This window comes from Emydura macquarii, unplaced genomic scaffold (assembly GCF_026122565.2).
Source record: "Emydura macquarii macquarii isolate MOO-44397 ecotype Brisbane River unplaced genomic scaffold, CSIRO-AGI_Emac_v2 contig_1146, whole genome shotgun sequence".
NCBI classification, from domain to species: Eukaryota; Metazoa; Chordata; order Testudines; family Chelidae; genus Emydura; species Emydura macquarii.
In genome coordinates this window covers 19,271,667-19,292,121 of record NW_027131283.1, presented here as the reverse complement: position 1 = coordinate 19,292,121, position 20,455 = coordinate 19,271,667, and the positions used below count along the sequence as shown (strand labels likewise).

The 20,455-nt window shown below is 40.7% G+C and overlaps 1 protein-coding gene across 1 annotated transcript; it reads right to left on the bottom strand.

Annotated features, from left to right (window-relative positions):
• Positions 1-749: 749 nt before the first annotated feature.
• On the bottom strand, positions 750-16,623 carry CUNH6orf58 (chromosome unknown C6orf58 homolog). The gene is made up of 7 exons (XM_067546507.1): positions 16,543-16,623; positions 15,677-16,100; positions 12,453-12,539; positions 8,142-8,326; positions 5,997-6,133; positions 4,261-4,499; positions 750-1,171 (listed from the first exon to the last, which is right to left on the bottom strand). The coding sequence occupies exons 1-7, from the start codon at positions 16,621-16,623 to the stop codon at positions 1,077-1,079; spliced, it is 1,248 nt and encodes a 415-aa protein (XP_067402608.1). The 3' UTR covers positions 750-1,076.
• Between the last annotated feature and the right edge of the window lie 3,832 nt (positions 16,624-20,455).

Here is a 20,455-nt window from a genome sequence, read left to right as displayed (position 1 = left end):
TTGCAAATGGTTGGATAATGACAGGACTCATTAAAGGACATTAAAAGTTTATCCATAAAATGACACTGAAGAATTGAAATCTTTGTCCTGGGACATTAAAGGATGGAATAACATTTAACTGCTCAGTGGCCTGACAATTATTTCTTAATTTCCAGTACAGATGTCACACAAATTTGGGAGAAAATTGGCTAGACAAACTGGGCAAGTGGAAAATCCTCATTCACCTGTAGCTGAGCCTGCAAGACCTTCTTTACAGGGCAAAAGGGCCAGAGCTGGGGTGAAGATCCTCACCCCTTGTGTCTCTGGCAATGGTTTTGACCTTTGTACATGAGTCAGGAGATGACGTTCCAATCAGACGTTGAATATTGGCTTGTTAGTGGGTTATCCATTTTATATTATTGTGAGCTTGATAAGTCATTCATCAAAGTAGTTATGGCAAGGTACACAATTACATTAGGAGCATTGAAAAAGCTTCAGTAAATATGATGAGAGATATTTAAATTGAGCCATATTTAAACTGGAAAGGGTGGAAGTTTCCAACCTAATTGCTGTGTCTTTTAAAATCTGGAATCTGCTGTAGCAAAGAAATGTCAATTCAGTGCATCATCTTTGGATCACAGATTCAAAGAGCAGTTCTAGCTGATTGTGTTGAGAACATCAGAGACAAAACAAATTAAGTATTTAGCAAGACCATTGAATGCAGAAAAAGAGACAGTCAGATTGTATTTTGACTTTATATAATTTTTCACTAGTTATACATTTGTTTATAAGGCAAATTAACTGAGATCTCATTTATAATTTTAGCGAGGCATTTTAATTAATGAAAATGAGCTAAATAAGGATTAATTAATAAAATACCTCCATAATGAGGTATGTAGGCATAATGATATTGATTCAATAGGAGAGAGAGGCACACATATGACTACTTAAGAAATCCTGCTTCAACAAGTTAACTTGACCAGACCACCAGATATAATGTGGGTTAAATAGTTAATCAGGCTCATGTTGGAACTGTTTTTAAGAAACTAAGTACTGTCAAAATAGCTCAGCATAAATCATTATATATTCTCACTGGATCAAATTGTAATCAAGTTTTCAATGAGACTTCGGCCCACCGCCCTTCCTGCATCAGTAGACATAGCCATTCTCCACAGCAACAGCAAGGTTCCTCCTTGGAAAGAAACAAAGAAATGTAAATGTACTGTAAAAATCAATGCCACTACAACACAGCATGCTGAGTTTTCATGGGGCAAGGAGAACATCAGGTGCAAGACATCTCTGCTGAAAACCTATTACAACAGAGTGAATAGTGGAAGGTAATATGTACAAAACAGAAGTGGGCTGCGTCCATAATATTCAGTGATAACTATGTATAGAGACAGAAACTGGTCTGTCAAATTAGGGTGCTGTCTTAGTGATAAACAACTGGGTAAGTTTTCTCATCACCCACGTGGCAAGAAAGGATGATCAAATATAGAGGTTAGGCTCTTGTTTTGAAAACTACTCATAGCTTCCATGTCTAAAAAAAAAAATGTTCTAGCAATCATGATCATGCCCTTTTTAATTTTTCACATTAAATCCACCAAGGTTTTGCACCTCTGCCTAGCTGAGACTTAAAAGAGTGATCAAGCGAAAGGGGAAAAAGAAGACACTAATGCTTCCATACAGACTATAGGGTATTCTAGCTGACAGTGTATATGACAGGGTTCAGAAACCATACACTAACACCAATATACAGGTTGTTAACTCCTTCCTGCTACTCCATTTGTGAACAGGTGGAAAGGAGGGCTGTAAAAAGGCAGCTCTTGATACCACTGTGATGGGTAGAGTATAAAATATAGTATAAAATGAAATAGGAGCTCCTGAATGATGGAATCAATCAGGATCTAACAGGGATAGGAGAGAGCTCTATAAATATATCTCCCTGCTAGTTAGACAGAGGAGAGTAGAGGACAGGAGGGAGCAGCCTGAACTAGGAACCTAGAAGGCAGATCTTTACCCCAGGTTGGAAAAGAGGCTTATGGCTGATTTTATTGCCTGTTTGTGTAAAGTTCTTTGTATTTTTTTCAAATCTCTACACTGTCTGGCAATAAAAACGTATCTAGCATGATACATTTATGTGGTGCTTCACAAACATAGAGTGAGACATGTTCCCTGCCCCGAAGAGCTTAAGGTCCAAGGCCCAGTCTTGTGAGGTGCCAAAGCCTGTCAAGTGCCACTGAAGTCAACAAGAGCAGAGGAGACTCAGCACCTCACAGGAAGTGCTCAACAACCTGCAGCACCAGGTCTGACAAGTGACAAGACAACAGAAGAAGATATAGGACAAAAGTACAGTTCAGAGCGGATGAATACATGTTACTGGTACAGAGAACAAACTAGGGAAGAGTCTGGTACAATGTCAATTTCAATTGATAATTTCGAAGGAGGAAGTGGGAGATGTCTAATCGCCCATTTTTGGGGAAGAAGACCAAGAGCTTCATCATCAGCTGTCATTTACCATTATCCTACAATAGACTCTTCACAGTCAGGTTTCACACCCAAATATAGCACTAGGAAATACTAGACATGCTGATTGATGCCCTCCTTTTGGTATGGATAATGGACAGACACCCATCCATGCACTGACACAGCTGTGCCTCTGAGTCACCTGAGACACTTAGCAGGGGGTAAGCTCTCCTGCGGATCTCTTGTGTCAGACATATCACAGAGAGTGGAGATCTGCCTTGAGAGCACTCATCTGCAAAATGCCGAAAGGGTCAGATTTATTGTCCATGTTAGTCAATGCAACCATTAACTAGCTCTCTTGGGGATGCTGTCATCATGAGCTGTCTGAAAATGCTGATAACACCCAGCTCTACATCTCTTCCACACTGAACAGGGCAGCTTCACCATCTGGCTTCCCTGATGTCTGAAGTAGATGAACACCTGGATGAAGATTAGCTGGCTGAAACTTAATCCCGATGAGATGGCGAAGACAGTTAGTGGCAAGAGCACAAACGTTTGGATGACTATCTAGAAGCACTATCTTGCCCTCAGTAGCATGTGTCTGTCCTCTCATCAAGTGATGTGGGAGACTCAGGGTCCCTCTGGACTGTCCAAAGTGCTGGACACCCAAATGGCATCAGAAGCTAGAAATCCCCTGTATCATCTTTGGCTGGCAAGGAGTTTTCACCCCATTCCTGTCAGAGGTGGAGCTGATGATAGTGAGCCATTCTGTGGTCAATTCCAGGCTTGATTTCACTGAACCTGGCATTGAAAGTAAAGACCCATGACCTGTCATCTGCGTTTCAGTGATGAGAAGACAAAACTTCAGTGCTCTAGTCACTTCAGCAGCTCCAGTCCCAACTCAGATGCAATTTAAAGTCCTAATCTGGGTCCTCAAGGCACTCAGTGGGCTGAACCTCAGGTATTTCAGGGCAGATTTTTGGTAGGTGCCCCAAGCTACAGAAGTCCTTTCCAGGCGGACATCAGACTGACCACAGATCTCCTCATTTATACAATTAAATATAAGACCCGTTACTATACAATAACTATCCTACAGATGGCTAATTGGTAAAACAAATTCCTACCAACCACACACTAACGGTATTACACAAGGTCTTATTGAGAGACCATTGTTTTATGTAAAGTTGTTTATCTGAAGTTCCCTAGAGACTGGCACATCTAAAACAAAGATCTCTATAGGCAATCCATCTCTTACATTTATTCAGTGCTCTTTGAATGCAAGTTCTGTGGCCTTTGTGAAAGTTTCCTGTGAGAAGGCCTTTACCCCAATAAATCTTTCTTACAGGTCTCAAAGAAGCTTCAGAATGACACAAGCAAGTACTGAGTTCGCAAATCAGCTTGTCACAGTAACAATTTTGGCATGTGTTTTGTATTGTTGCACATGAATACTGTGCGGGTTAAAGATTTCTTCCAGACTTGCAGCATAGCCTTATTTTATAATATCACTGTACTGTATTTTCACTTTGAGATGCAGACATCTTTTCCTAAATGAAGAAAACTAAACAAAGAAAGAGATTTAAGCAGTATAACTGTAAATGAACCTGAAGGAGCTTGTAGTTCTAAACATCATCATCAGATGGTGCTGTATAACTTATTTTACAGCTTTCATGTTAACTTTAAAACAGACTACAATTTACATGCAACCTTTGATAATTGTAGTCTTCCTGGTGCAGTAACCTTGTCTTTGTGGTTGTGTGGAACTGTATCGATGAAGAATAAGGTACAATGCATACATACTACACGGATGGATCATACCTGTTAATTTATTTGTTTTGTGAAGTGCACAAAGTGAAAGCAAGATTTTGTTCTGCTGTGGACTGAAGTCGCTAATGAAAGGAGCTTTATCACCCTCAGAAAGCATTCGCTGTGGTAAGAAAGCCTGGAAACGGTTTATGTTCCGTAGATCCGAGGAAAAATGTGTAGCCGCAATGAAGTCCACAGCATTAGCCCAATCCTCCCCAAAACTTGCCTCAGGGCCAGAGAGATATTTTAAGCTGAAAGAAATAAAAACTCAAAATTAACAGGTAAATTAATCCTACTCAGAGCTCATTAACGTACCATGTATATTGCAGTACATCTAGTACAGTGTAAAATACCTTAATTTGTAACTGACTTGTTGCCTGAAGGGACTGTGTTAGTGAGACCAGTGATATGTGAAGGGGGGAGCAAGGAGAGCTTAGTCCCAGAGTCCCAATATCACTGTGCCTTAAGGGCTCCCTAGTGCTCCTGCCCCACTTCCCTTGGCAGTGCTACCTTGGTGTGCAGGGAAGCTATCAGATGTGCCAAATGGAGCCTCTCAAGCACTGATGCCCAAGCTAGAATACGGTCATGGAAATTTTACAGAGCGGTGATGGCTGGTCTCAGTAGTCTACCCATGAGAATTCTTGATATGTGTGACTAGTCTGTCTTATATCACTGAGCCATTATGACTAATAGAACTGTAGCAAGCAAATTAGCAGTAGAGGAAGGGTGATGATTGGCTGAGCTATGTGACGTCTCAGTGACCCTATTTAAGAGTTACCTGTGCCTGCCTGTTACCTATATAATAATACAAGCTAAGTTAATTTCTTAACTACAACCAAATTTCACTGAAGCCTATGACCAGGATTTCAGTTTAATTTTAAATGTAAGGTGTCTGTATGATTCCGTTAAGATTATTTGGGATAAGGAAAAGACGGACCCAGATGCTAAACTTCTTAAAGGACCTCCCAGTTTTTAATCCATCAGAAACTAAGGAATGGATTGATTTATACATTCTCAGAAAATCAATTAGGTTCTCAAAGACTAAGCACGGCAAGTCTGGGGAGGGAATGCTGTATGTTTCATCCAGAAGAAAAAGGTTGAATCCTTACTTTACGTGCAAAATAAAACTCAGCTTTAATTATGCCTCCGTTATACAACTGTGTTCCTCTGATGCTTTGTACTAGAGCTGGCCGAGATTTTATTCTAGACTCATTTCTTCACCAAAAAATAGCTTTTTGACTAAAACAAACATGTTTTAACCAAAATTAACCTTTTCTACAAATGTTCAGGCCTATGATGCAGTGTGCTCCCCACAGTAGCTCTGCAAGAGCTGCATTAGGGCAGGAAGGCCCAATCAGCTAATTAGACTGCAAACAGGAGAGCTTTTGGCTAGTGGTAGCTAGTTAGAGAGACGCTCAACTGTGAGAGACAGGCAGAGCTTCTACAAAAGCCAGGAGGCTGGCAATGGAAGGGGCTGCTGGGAAAGGTTTCACTCCCTGGGAAGAGGGAGAAGTGTTTGGAGGCTGCAGAGATGTATAGGCTGCACTTACTCCTTGGGAGGAGGGAGCAGTGAAACAGGCAATCCGCAAATCCTGCTGAACACATACCACTACAATGTAACTAACTAGTCAGGCCCATGATGAGCAAGAGAGAGTATACTACACCTTCTTGCAGATGTGCTGTCTACTAATGGAAATTGAACTGGGGAATTATCCCATTTTGACCCTACTTCTGTAGCTTTATCTTACCTGTTTCTGAACTTTGGAACTGCATAAGTATTGGATGCTACATGCGCTTTCCACAAGTAATGCAATGCTTTCTCTTTTTCTATTGAGAAGGAAGGTGCTGAGGGCCTTTCAGATTTCTGTTCAGTGGATAATAGATACTAAAGCAAAAGCAGAACATAAAAATATTAGCAGCAGAGAATAGTTTTAAAAATACATAATATATTCTTAATCTGCTATGCTCTTCTGCATAATACAGGAAATAGAATGTCACCCAGTAACTTGTGCATCAGGCTCATAACTGGATGACACATATTGTAATTTGCTCCTACAGTAATGCTATTTATGACTCTGGAATAGCTGGATTTGCAACCTGAAAGCAGTTCTGTTATTTAAAATTCCTGTTTAAATGGATACATTTCATCACAGTCCCACTCAGCTTTTTAAAATATGGGAAACTGTTGCTAGAGCAGGGATGAAGTTTTAGACTGAATTCTTCTTCTCTAGTTTGCTGTATTTATAATGGATTAATCAGATGAGGATACAGTTTCCAAGGGGAAGAAAAGATACAAACAAGTCAGCAATAAACAAAAAAGGTCTGTACACAAAGGTTATCTCTTCCTGCCACAGTAAGTGGGCACTGATTTCTAAATTAAGTTGTTGTAGTGTACTGCAAAATTTGTTGCAATGTGTTTGAAATAGTGACACGGCGGGTCTGGTCAGGACCAATTAAGTAGTAAATAGGTTATATAGCGTGTTTTGTAATTTGTTATTTAATTGTGTTTTGTGCCAAAAGCAGCAACAGTGCTAGCAAAGTTATGTGTTGTAAATTTGCCAATGATTGCTGTTCCCTAGTGTAAATATGTTATGCTGCATATAAAAGCTTGAAATGCAAGCTTTGCCATAAGACTCTGTCATGAACCCATTTAAATTGCTTGGTCTTCCCCTGCAGCCACTTCGCAAAGCCTTAGGGTTTCCCTCTTCTGTTTAAAGCATAAGCTGTAATTAAAAATAAGTGTACCTAATTAGTGCAGGCATGTTTTTATTCCTCACCTGGTATCCAAAATCTGCAGGCATCTGTAATTAGCTGTGCCTGGAATAACAGTTGTGCAGTGACTTTAGTTGATTTTTTGGAATGTGGAGAGGTCCCAAGATATTGTTAGACTATGTTGGGTTTTTTTTGTTTTTGTTTTTAAAAGCGCCTCCTATAGGTTCCCAATGTTGCCAAGACTTGTGGATCTGAATTGGTATTAGCAATAGTGGGGAAATTTTTATAAAAATTCTTACTATAAACAAGATCTGTCTTACTTGAGCAGATTCTTACACACTTTCAGCTGCATTGATGTAGATTTTTCAGAAGGTCTGAAAAAAAGCTAGTTTAAAATGGATCATGCCACCTGCCTTTTAGGTTAGGATTATAATTTTAGCTCTTTGATTATAATCATCTATATATACTATTTCAGATGAGTACATTTAAGAAAACAAATATCTGTAGTGATTGATTCAGTCATACCCTTCAGCTCTATGGTTCATCTGTCTAGTTTATCAAGAGAGTTTATGGTTTAGACTTTGAGTCTCTGATGACTGGACATTATGGTACTTGCATCTCTGACTGCTCACAAAAATCTGAGAGAAAAGTCTAACTAAAGGAATCATTATTGAATCTTGGGATGGAGAGGGAACTGTCACCTCTCACTTCACATTATTTCCCTAAAAGAGAGAGAGAACGTGCATACGTGTGCAAAAGAATGTCTTTCTGGGTGAAACTTTCAACAGCTTTTTTGACATTAAAAGAAGCAAGGGATCATATAAAAGTAGGATAATGGCATTTCTCAAGGAGAATATTCCGCATCATATTTCTGTTCCTTGCATAGCCAGAGCACAGCTCCCACATTACTTGTATAATCATTAGCATAACAATCTCTTGAGTCAGATTCCAAAATATAAAATTATTTTGAAATGAATAAATAAATCTACAAATCTTAAAAATTCTCTAACTAGTTTTACATCACAGTAACTCCATTGACTTCACTTGGATTTTTCCTACTGACACTGGTATTAACGAGAGGTGAATCAGGCCCTTTGATTCTTAAAAGTATTAATAATAATTTTAAAAACTAATGTTCTGGTATCTGTCACAAACTATGAACTAAACAATACATTTTCTACCTCAAAATAAGCCTTCCATCCATCCATGACTTTTGGAATGCGGGAACGGCAGTCAGCAGTGCTGTAGCAGAAATCCGCTCTTAGCTCTTCCGGTGGTAATATTTCTATCTCATGTTGCAGCTGTCCAAAGAAACCAGCTTCCACAGCACCCAGAAATGGTATAATAGCCAGATAGTAATTCACACCTATAATAGCATATGAAAATAAAAAGAGATGGAAGTAAATGAAACATGCCTACCTAGAGAAAACAGTGAGATTCTGCCTCTGTGCTAATGTTTAAAATCGCCAGTCATTGTTTTATGCATGATGGTCCAATTGTTAACAAGTTAATGAGACTTAACAATTGTTTTCAGTACTTTGCAGGACGGGGTTAGCAACTTGAAAAATTAGGCCCTTAAATGTTACCATGTACAGGGCTTAAAAGTTTACTAGACACTAAGAAGAGACTAAACTCATGAACCATAAGTCAGTCTGAAACATGAAGGGGATTCACCAGTTAGCTCCATGGGCACTATCCTAGTGAGGCGCTGACATCTTTATCAGAGTGCTGTCTGTTAGGCTTTGAATGGGGTTCTTTGTTTTGTAACAATATACAGATAGTGGGTGTTTCCTAATTTTTAAGCCTCTGCTCTCCATCTAGCTCCTGGAAGAAGTTTTCTCTTTCCTCTCCTCACTCCCAGTCTCAGAGTCTCCTGGTATTCCTTTGCCCCCAGAACTCATTGAATTTTAGGTGCACAAGAAATTCAGGAACAAGCCCTAAATGTGCTTTTATTTATAAGTATATTGGTTGTCCTTGAAGGCTCACTTTCTGGTAGGCTTTAAGAAATAACTAACCAGCAGTCGAAAGTAGATGGTGGTAACAGTAATTTTATTTCAGACTATTTGAATATGTTTGATGATCCCAGATCTGGAAGTTTGTGGAGTATTTATATTGCATGCAACCACTTTGGTGGGAAAAGTGGCTGAAGATTATTTAGTCTTTTTCTATGAGAACACATTTCCATGATATGAGAATGATGCTAGTTAAAATACAGTACATAGTGAACTCTACTCATGACCTCAAGCTTTACACTCAGTCAGAAGGATACCAAAGGTATGACATCATGTCTCCTGTTAGTGTCACTAGCGTGAGGAGTGACTCATTGTTTGACAATGCTTTCTTCTTCAGAAGGTGGGACTGATTTACCATCATGATGGGCATGATATAAAAACCTGAATGGAAGGAAGGTATGCAGTACATACCTCTAATTACAAGTTACAGCTCTTATTTTAGACTCATATTTACCTCTGAATACTTAGAGGCCTAATATATATATTTTTTATATACATAGCATCAATGTTTGCTTGGTGCTTCAGAAGTGAATTGAGATTGGAGCCCAGCAATCTATGAAGGAGAAAAGGTTGGGGGCAGGTACCGATGCAACCTATAAGTAAATTGATTGAGCTGTTGTGTTTGACCTGCATCTTGCTAGTTTCAAAAGATCTTCAAGACACTCCCTCTCTTGCTTCTGTCCAGGTAGCAACACTGCCCCAACACTACTCTAGCTGGGACTATCACACATTTTGAGGATATACAGCCCATCAGAGGCTCTAAACAAATGTCTCAAATGATCAAAGAAAGTGTCCAAAGGGTCAGGTGATATCTGCTTAGCTCACTATCACTGTTGTACATAATTTACATGAAAAATGTTGAAATCAAGATTTGAGATTAGACAATATCATTTACACTGCACAACTTAATCTCACATTCTTTCAAATTCCCGATTTGTGTCTCTCATGTGGATTATCTGTCCCACATTTGGGGTTCAAAAGACTGTGAGTTATGCAACAGGTGCACGCAGTAGGATATTTTCCGTATGGAAACTGGCACAACTTCTCAAATTTAAACCTTATACAGTGAGCTTCTCACATAGCCTCTGTGCCCCTGAGGCAGAGCTCCTATCTCTCATTGCCTCTGATACCATGGTCTCTGATTTCAGCTGATCCCTCACTGTTGCAGATGATCAAGGATTGGTGACTATGTTGTACATGGAGAACTGAATGAAAGGCCAGCCCGAAACATTCTACTGATTGGAGCAGTGAAGGATATATGGTTATATTAAAGATCATACTTATACTACTCCACTTTTTATTTTTAGGTTCTGATTTGTTGCCAGACACTTAATTGCAGAAGTCTCCACAAGAAAATACTTATATGGCATGGGAGTTTTCTAGGATGAAATAGATCCGGGCAGCCTGCCAGCAGGTACTGTAGTGCAGGAGCAGGGTCACATGACAGGAAAATATGAGCAGGAGAGATTAGGGAGTGAGGAAGGGGGAAGTTTTTTTGTTTTGTTTTTTAAAGGAGATAAATGGATAGATAGTGGACTCTCAGTTGAACATTAAAAGAAAGAACATAAAAACTTGAAGATTTAAGTTTTCCATAGGAAAAGGTCTGCCCTATCTAAAAGAACAGGGTTTTTAACAAACATTTATCCCATTTAAGTGTCTTTAAGCTCAAATATTCATGTCAGTTTCCTATTTGAAAAAAGGTATAAAGTAAAATTACAAAAGTACCTATGGCCCAGATTTTTTAAGGTATTTAGGCATTGCAAGGCTTTAATGACATAGGAGACCTAAGTTTCACATCAAAAGTACCAGGCCTAAGTCCCATTGACTGTCAGGGAAACTTAGCATCTAAGTCGCTCAGATGCTTTTGAAAATTTTTAGCCAGGATGTATAATAGAAATTTCTTAATCTTTGAACTAGTTCAGTCATTTTTGGATATGGACACAGAGGAAAGTGTATTTTTTATGATTCACTTGAAAATACCTGAAGTTTCTAAATTGGCATGTGGGTACCCTCAATGAGAAACAGGCCAGTAAGATGTTACTGATTTTTTAAAAAGGAAACTTTTTTTTCCCTTTCTTTGAGGAGTTAGGGTTCAGTAGAAGGACTAGAAATACCGCTATGTAAAATCAGGTCTGAAAAAAACTGGCAATACTGTTTCATTGTTTTTGGAGCTTATTTCCATATGTCTATGAATTATAAGGTAGAGTGGAATAGCAAATTAAGATACATGGAGTCAACTCCTCAGCTAGTAAAGAATGAATCCTTTGTTGTTCTGCAAAGCTTCGGCACAGTTGTGGTTGTTTCTTTCTTGGAAAACAGAACCATCACATATGCTCCTGGAACTTGTAAGCATAAAGCAAAGGACAGTAAATCAACTGCCAGTATTTCCACAAAGCCTGTTAACAAGCCTGGATCCATGCAGGACAGAGGTTTTCAAACTGTGGGGTGTGCCGCCCTAGGAGGGCATGGAGGAACATTCAGGGGGACAAACTGTGATGCCAGGTGGCTCAGGCCAGCCCCACGCTCAGGGAGAGAGCTCCACCTTCACCCCCTGACATCTCAGCGAGCCACCCAGCCTGTGGGTCAGTGTCAGCATCTGCCACAGCTGTGCTGATTTCTGCTCCTGGCAGCCTCCGCGCCCAGCACTGGCTCTGCTCCCAGAGACCTATCGCACACACCTTCCCCCACCCTGAAATCCTGAGGGGGGAGGGGCAGATATTGGGGGGGGATGCAACCAAAAACTGTAACTCAAAGGGGAGGAGGCTCCGCTCAGAAAGTTTGAAAATCGCTGTTGGAGAAGTTGTGTTTTCTCTCCCACATGAAAGTCTGGCCAATAATATCCTGAGTCCAGGCAGTATTGTTCCTCCTGCAGACCTGGTGGGTGAGCCTGGTGGTTTTACTCTTTTATCTCAGAAGAGGATTCATGTGCTCTAAAGTTTTCAGTGGGGATGATGATGATAATGAAGAGCACAAACTTGCTTCCCCTGGGATTTAGCTACTCCTGGTTCTCCTGTCCAATTGGCCCCAGTACAATCCTACTGACAACAATTGAGTTCTGAAGGTGCACCTGAGGATAGAATTCTTCCACAGGGTTTTTATTATTGGTGCTGATGCATGAACCAGAAAGAACACAGCTTGACTTTCACATCGACTACTTGTGGTACTGGCCATTAAAATGAGCAAATCCGATCACAGGGCATTTGAGAGCTCTCAAATATGGAACCCCACACTATTATTTTTATTCACTTTTCAGAATACAGCTCCATTTTAATGTTGAGAATTTAAATCTCCACAAGTTTGAGGGTTAAGAAATCTTAATTTACTTGTGTTTCTGTATCGTTCTATGAACTTTCACTATACAGTCATGTGATACTGAAATTACTTTGAAGTATAGGAGTTCAAATGGATGAAAGACTCTGAATTACCTTCTAGGCCGTTAATCATTTTTCAAATAAGAGCAAACTAATAACATGTACTTACAGGCCCACCAGCTTCGGGCAGAGATACACAGATGCTGTCCAGCACTACGGCTGCAGGTGGTAACATTGGAAGGATCGGCTAGTCTGCCTGAATCAAAATAAAATGTCAGATGCTGCTTACCTTATTCACAGGACCAGTACCATTGAAGACTATGGAACTTTCTGTATAAGTAAAGCATGCAGGATTTGGCTCAGTGACAAAAAATAGTTATTGTTCATATAGTAGTTTAATTTCAAAGTCAATGCCTCCTGCAGTGCATAGAAGACGCATTAGTAAATTGGTTTTTGCAATTGTATTTATTATTGGCTGTAAATTTATTTGGAGAACTGCAATTGTAGGCTTGTCTGAAAGTTGGAAAACATAAAAATCTGATATTTATAAATGCACAGTTAATACTTATTTGGCAACAGAAGCAAAATTGCTTATGTACCAGACACACTTAATGACCAACGGAGCATAAATATCTCACCCAACTGATCTATGGAGGTTTGTACCCCTAAGTACAGAATGCCAGTGAATTGAGACTCCCTAACCATGGCCTGAACTCAGCAAAGCACGAAAGCATGTACTCGACATTAAGCATCTGAGTAATCCCATTCCTGTTCAGAAAAGCTCTTAAACATGTGCTTAAAGTTAAACATGTTTACAGTGTCATGGTGATTATTTGAAAGCATTTAAGCACATGTTTAACTTTAAGGATGTAATGTGAATAATCTTCCTATTCAACAAAGCATTTAAAGCATGTACTTAACATTAATTATGTGAATAACCTCATTGTAATTCAGTATTTCACTTATAAACATATTAAAGCATGTCCCATGCTTGTTAAGCAAACCACTTATGCACGTGTTTTGGTGAATCAGGTCCTACAATGCCTGCTATTACAGAGATTCCCAAATGCTGATGAGCAGAGCATTGGTCTGTGGAGAATGAGCTGGACATGGTCTTTCATCTTTGTTTCTGCCAGCCAAATCTAATTAAATGAAACCTAAAATACATTAAATACTTTTCAAGTACTATTTTCTATATAAAAATTGCTGTAGTTGTCTCTGGGAAGACATGCAATCATGAATGGTGAGGTGTCTACAAGACAAACCCTCTGTCAAGATGTGATCCATACTGTGAAAAAGTTTGGGGATCCTTGTACTATTATATTTCCATACATTGTGCAACCAAAATGAAACAACTAGGAGCCTAATTTGAAACTGGTCAACGAAATGGATCAAATCTAAATCAAAACTGATAGTTCAACTTTTTAAAGTGAATTAAGTGCTTTAGAAAGACAATGTATTGACAGCCCTGGAGATTGTAGCTCGACTAAATTTAGCTACACAGTTTCAAAGATTCATAAATTCACTAGTTACTACCGAAGCCTCCATGATAGTGCTGAAGGTATTCCTAGCACATTACAAAATAATATGATTAAAGATAGTATCCCTGCCTTGAGGAATTTATATTCTAAATTAAGACAAAAACAATGGAAGATTTATAGAGTAGGTATGTGGGAGATGTGTTGGTAATTAAAATTTAACTCAAAGTATACTTCTGAAGAATCTCTGAATAACTTAGCAGTTTGCTGGTTTCTTCTCTGATAAGAGTGTTGTGCACTGATACCAACTGTGTACATACTACTGCCCAGTGTGTGAAGTTCAGCTCCAGCACTGCCCCTGAATGTTTCCCCAGTCTGGCTGACTGCACGGATCTTCCTATAATGGGTCTCTGGCTCCCACTCTTTCCCATGTGTTCATCAGTGGGGTACTGATCAGAGGACACTTTCAGGGCGAGGCCACCCATGAAAATCTAGGAGCAGAGAGGCACAACTAGGCAGAATTTGTTACGATAACTAACACTATCATGTTTAGATAAAATACAACTTTTTCCAAACTTCCCCACTGACACTAGAAAGATATAAAAGCACTTCACTGTTTGTTAGGATTTTTCTCCCAAAACTGCAATGAAGAGGGGTGAGGATTTCAAAACAGGGTGGTTTTAAAATTTGAAAATACTTGAAAATTTATCAAAGATTTTTTAGCTAGGCAATGTCCTAGAAAATATAGTCTCCTGGTAAATTCCATTGTTAAACTGTGAAATAAGGGGAATTATCAACAGCTTTAAGTGGAAGCCTTCCCTTTATTCACTGTACTTACACAACAGTAAGTTGTAGGGCAAGATTCCTCTTAAAGCTCTTGCTAATATGCCTCAAACCTGACCTAAGAGATTTTTAGGGTGTGTATACACTGCAAAATAAGGATGTGATTTTAGCATGGGTAGGCATATCTATGCTAACTTTAATCTAGCTAGCGCCAGTAACAACAGTAGTGTAGACAAGACAGCATGGGTGGTGGTGTGGGCTAGCAATCCAGGTATGTACCCAGGTTCCCTGGCAGGCTCGCTGTAATCTGGCTAGCATAGGTATGCCACCTGTACTACAAACACACCTTCTCTTTGCAGTGAAGAAAATACCCTTAGTCTACTGGGACTGCCAACAAGAATAACAAATCCTGACAATAGCAATGGTACTTGACTTTTGTGGACTGGGCCCTTAGGAACTAACTTGCTGAAAAGTACACAAACATTTCATGAAATTTCTCATGGATTATTTTTTTTGTCGTTTTTGAAATGTCAAAAAAATCTCACCCACTCTTTATGCTGGTCAAAAAGAGGAAAGAAAAAAGTGAAAAGTTTTAAAAATATTTTTGCAAAACAAATTCATAAAAAATTGAAAAATTTCAATCCACTCATGGAATTAAGCTGAAGCCACCCTGAAGATCTAATTTGGAAGCTACCAAATTAAAACAACAACAAAGAACATCAGTTAATATTTTAAGATCAGAGTTGCGATATCCAGCACAAAATTAGATTATCAGGAAATGTTTTTAAGCAGTGAATAAAGATACTAATCTATTAATTTTCTACCTCTATCCTTGGTCTCTTAGGATTTTTAAAAACAATACCTGGCTTCTGATTAATGTTGTATGTGGCAATATCTTCTCATATCCGCAAGGCAACTTCAAGTTCCCATATCTATTGATCAACAAAGCAAGGACATTGCATTCATTTCAAATGTTCCCTTCCAATTTAGCAACTTAACTCTCTTCTGAGTAAGCAAAATTCAGAATGTATGGAACTGCTCTGGCCGTAAGTAAGAGCCCATGCAAATGACAAACCTGCATTTATTAATTAAATATTTAGCTATTACAGCCCTGTTAAGGAGAGAGTTGTACCTGTATCATATTGCCAGCCATGCTGCAGAGGCAAGCCCCATAGGATATTGCCAGTATTATTTGATCCAAATGCAGTGAAATATTTAGCTGAATAGTTGAGCAAGATCTTGTACACTCCCAGTCTCTCCTGATAATTCCAGGCACTGATGATGCTTTTGTTGTCGTGTACTGGGAAATCCTCTATGTTTCCGGGAGCATGGTGCCACAGAGGGGGATAAACATCATTTTTGGAGGCATCCTCTTGGATTACTGCTGCTACATGTGGTGGACTGAGAGCAACGGCAGTCAGTAGCACAAGGAGAAGAAAGTGCTGCCCCAAGAACACACACATCTCAGGTAGGACCATCTTACACAGGTATCTGGGGCTTGCGGAGTTGGGATGAGCTTTTATCAGGAAAGGCAGAGATGGGAATGGTGACTCAGGCTACTTATGCAGTCAGGCAGAGTGAGTCACCCAGCCTCTTTCCCCATGAGGCTGACGTGGCTCTGTCACCTTCGCTCATACCTCTGCCATTCCAATGCTGCCTTTTAGTCACAGATGGTGCAGCTGTGTGATCTCAGGCATAGTATCAGCTCTGAGGGACTAGAACATGCTCAGTAACAACAGGAAGAAAGCAGGACTTGAAGCTGCTGCCCTCACTTATCCTAACCATCTTCTCTTTGAGCAAAATGGGAGAAGAGAAGGGGTTTAGAAATGTGGGAAAGGGGTCAACAAGGGAGGAGGGAATGGGAAGCAGAGCCACAATAATAAGGGAAGAGGGGCAAAAATGAGGCAGCATGAGGGAGGGGACTTGTGCTCCTCCTTGGACAATGCAATGCAAGGCAGTGGTTAAAACCATAACCTCTGCCATAAAAACTGAACTTACCTTCCTGCTAGAATTGAGATCAATGTTCCCTCTAAAAATTTGTTGCAGTGAGTGGGCTACAAACTCCACTGAGCATGACATTTTTGTCCTTGGGCAATCTCTTTTTTTTTTTTAATATAGTGAGGGGGTATGTACACAGGGGTTGTGTGGGGGAATGGGTGGGTTGGCCCTGTCAGCCACAGTTCTGGAGGACAGGACCTCTGTGTTGAAAACACTACCGGTAGCTAATTCTGACAGGTAGCCGTTTCTGCTGGGCTGCACAGAAGAGGCTTGAGTGGCATGCTTTCTGTCCTGTGCCGTATATACAAGATTGCGGCCTGGCCACACAGTTTACAGGGAACATTGGTTGAAACTAGTCTTTATTCATGGCTTCCGCTATATGTACACACAGGATCCCTAAAGTTTATTTGTTTTAAGAACCTGAGCTTCAGTTATTTTTAATTAATAAGGCTGAGACTTTCAAAGGAGACTGAAGGCGTTAGGACCAAGATCCTCAAAGGTATTTAGGTCCCTAACTCCCACTGATTTCAATGGGATCTGGGCACCTAAATACTTTTGAGGATCCTGGCCTAGGTGCCTAAATCTCACTGAGACTCAATGCAATTTGGGGCCCTAGATCCCCTGACCTTTTGAAAATCCTATCTTAAGTGTCCATTTTAACAACCATATAACTTCAGGATTAATGCAGCAGCCAATTAATCCTGACATACCAGGGGAAATTGGTATGGGGGCAGAGACAGCAGCTGGGTGTGATCTGAAGCCCCTCCCAAAGGTCTGTATGTGGAGACTTTTGTTTGTAGTTGAACATACGAACAGCCATACTATGACAGACCAATGGGTCATCTAGTCCAGTATCCTGTCTCTGACAGTGGCCAACGGCAGATGCTTCAGAGGAATGAACATTACAGGGCAATTTGGAGTGATCCATCCCCGGTCATTCACTCCCAGCTTCTGGCAGGCAGAGGCTTAAGGAGACCCAGAGCATGTGGTTGCATCCCTGACCATCTTGGTTAGCAGCCATTGATTGGCTGATCCTCCATGAATTTAGCTAACTCTTTTTTTAACCCAGTTATACTTTTGGCCTTCACAACATCCCGTAGCAATGAGTTATACAGGATGACTGTGCATTATGTGAAGAAGCAGTTCCTTTTGTTTTAAACCTTTTGCCTTTTCATTTCAATGGATGACCGTAGTTCTTGTGGTATACGAAGGGGCAAACAACACTTCCTTAGTCACTTTTTCCATACCATTCACGATTTCATAGACTTCTATCATATTCCCCCTTAGTCGTCTCTTTTCTGAAATGAATAATCCCAATCTTTTTAACCTCTTCTTGTATGGAAGCTATTTCATACACCTAATCATTTTTGTTGCCCTTCTCTAAACCTTTTCCAATTCTATGTTACACTTATGAAAAATAAACAGCAGGATCTTATTCAGGGGATAAGGCAGTATGCCGCGTTTATTATGAATACAAAAAGAAAAACATTTAAAAGCAAAAACAATGAGAGTCCTGTAGCACTTTAAAGACTAACAAATTTAATTTTTGTAGACATAAGCTTTCGTGGGCTGCAACCCACTTCGTCAGATGCAAGAAATAGAAATCAAATGACAGGTATATATATATACGTGCAAGTTTAAGGAACAAAAATGGGGAAGTAGATGAGGCTTATTCACAACCATTGATTAGGAGGTGAGAGTTACTTCTTGTAATGAAATAGCCATTCCAAATCCCTGTTTAAACCCAGTTTGATAGTGTCAAGTTTGCAGATCAGTTCAAGCTCAGCAGTTTCTCTTTGAAGTCTGTTTTTGAAGTTTTTTGTAAAAGTATGGCAACTTTCAAGTCATCTACAGAGTGTCCTGGGAGACTGAAGTGCTCTCCGACTGGTTTATGGATGTTTCTATTTTTTATGTCTGATTTGTGTCCATTTATGCTTTTGCGTAGTGACAGTCCAGTTTGGCCAATGTACATGGCAGAGGGACATTGCTGGCACACGATGGTATATATTACATTAGTAGGTGTGCAGGTGAATGAGTTCCTGATGGTGTGGCTGATGTGGTTAGGGCCTGTGATGGTGTCACTAGAGTCGATATGGGGACAGAACTGGCAATGGGGTTTGTTGCAGGGGTATGTACCTGAGTTAGTGTTCTTCTTGTATGGTGTATGAGTGCTGGTGAGTATTTGCTTCAGGTTGGGGGCTGTCTGTAAGCAAGGACAGGTCTGCCTCCCACAGCCTGAATGAGTGAGGAATCATCTGCTAGGGTAGGTTGTAGATTCTTAATGATGTGTTACAGAGATTTTAGTTGGGGGCTGTAGGTGATGGCCAGTGGTGTTCTGTTGTTTTCTTTGTTGGGTCTGTCCTGTTGTGGGTGACTTCTGGGTACCCGTTTGGCTCTGTCAATTTGTTTCTTCACCTCTCCATGTGGGTACTGTAGTTTTAAGAATGTTTTATGAAGATCCTGTAGGTGTTTGTCTCTGTCTGAGGGATCGGGGCAAATCCGGTTGTATCTTAGGGCTTGGCTGTAGACAATGGATCGTGTAGTGTGTCCAGGGTGGAAGCTGGAGGCATGAAGATATGTATTGTGGTCGGTTGGTTTTTGGTATAGGGTGGTATTAATATGACCTTCCTTAATTTGTATTGTAGTGTCCAGGAAGTGGATTTCTTGTTTAGACTGGTTCAGGCTGAGGTTGATGGTGGGGTGGAAATTATTGAAATCCCGGTGGAATTCTTCGAGGGACTCTTTCCCGTGGGTCCAGATGATGAAAATGTCATCAATGTAGCCTAGGTAAAGGAGAGGTGCTTGGGGACGAGTGTTGAGGAAGCGTTGTTCTAGGTCAGCCATAAAAATGTTGGCATACTGTGGGGCCATGTGGGTGCACATAGCTGTGCCACTGACTTGAAGGTATAGATTAAAAGCAGTTGCCTAAAACACACACAGTTCTGCAGAAGGGATATAAATACCAGTCCCTGTGTTGCCCAAGCTGAAACCACTGGCCAAGTGGGTCAGACACGAGATTGGAGCTGGGCTCTGTCGGTCGCGACACAATGCTCCTTGGGGTATGCAAAACGAGCCCAAAGTCCAGGTTTTTTCTCCCCTCTTTTATACTTATCCATCCCCATTCGGGTCTATGGATTTTGTTATGTCAGATAGTCTCCTTGTTTGATGTAATCATTAATTACGTTTGATGCTGCAAGTGTGACAACTTTCCCATCATTCTTTCATTTCTGTTTCACATTTTATCTTGTTCTTGTTCTGGGGGTGTTAACTCCCCTCTTTTCCAGGGTTATCTTGATTTTCGGCCATCTGGGTTGTAAAGTTCTTTAAACAAATGCTCTCCCTCCGGTCCTTGAAGCAGTAATTATTTTCTCACTGTCTTATTTCAACACTTAAACTGCATTATTTCCTCATTCATACTGTTACAGAGCCGTCCTCTCCAGCCCAGTCGCTGGGGCCCTCCCTCAGGTCCAGACTCCGGGGGAGGCCACAACGCCTTCCTAAGGGGGGGGAACAGTTAGCTCTCTTGTGGGGCTTAGCCCGGCCCTCAGGCAGGGTGAGCGAGCAGGTAGTCAAGTGCTCTAACTCTTAGGCAGGGCAAACAAGCAGTTTCTAGCCCGGACCTCCAGCAGGTCGGGCGAGCAGTCAAGTGCTCCAACCCTTAGGCAGGGGGAGCAAGCAGTTTCTAGCCCAGACCTCTGGCAGGGTGGGCGAGCAAACAGTCAAGTGCTCCAACCCTTAGGTAGGGCGAGCAAGCCATGGATCCGCTCTTGGGAGTGGTCAGGAGGAGGAGGAGGAGGAGGAGGCGGCTCTCCCGGGGTGGCTCGGGAAGGGGGGATGGAGGAGGACGCAGGCCCACCTGTCTCCACTGCGTCCCAGCCCAGGGCCCTAAAAGTGGCAAAGGCGTTGCCACTCA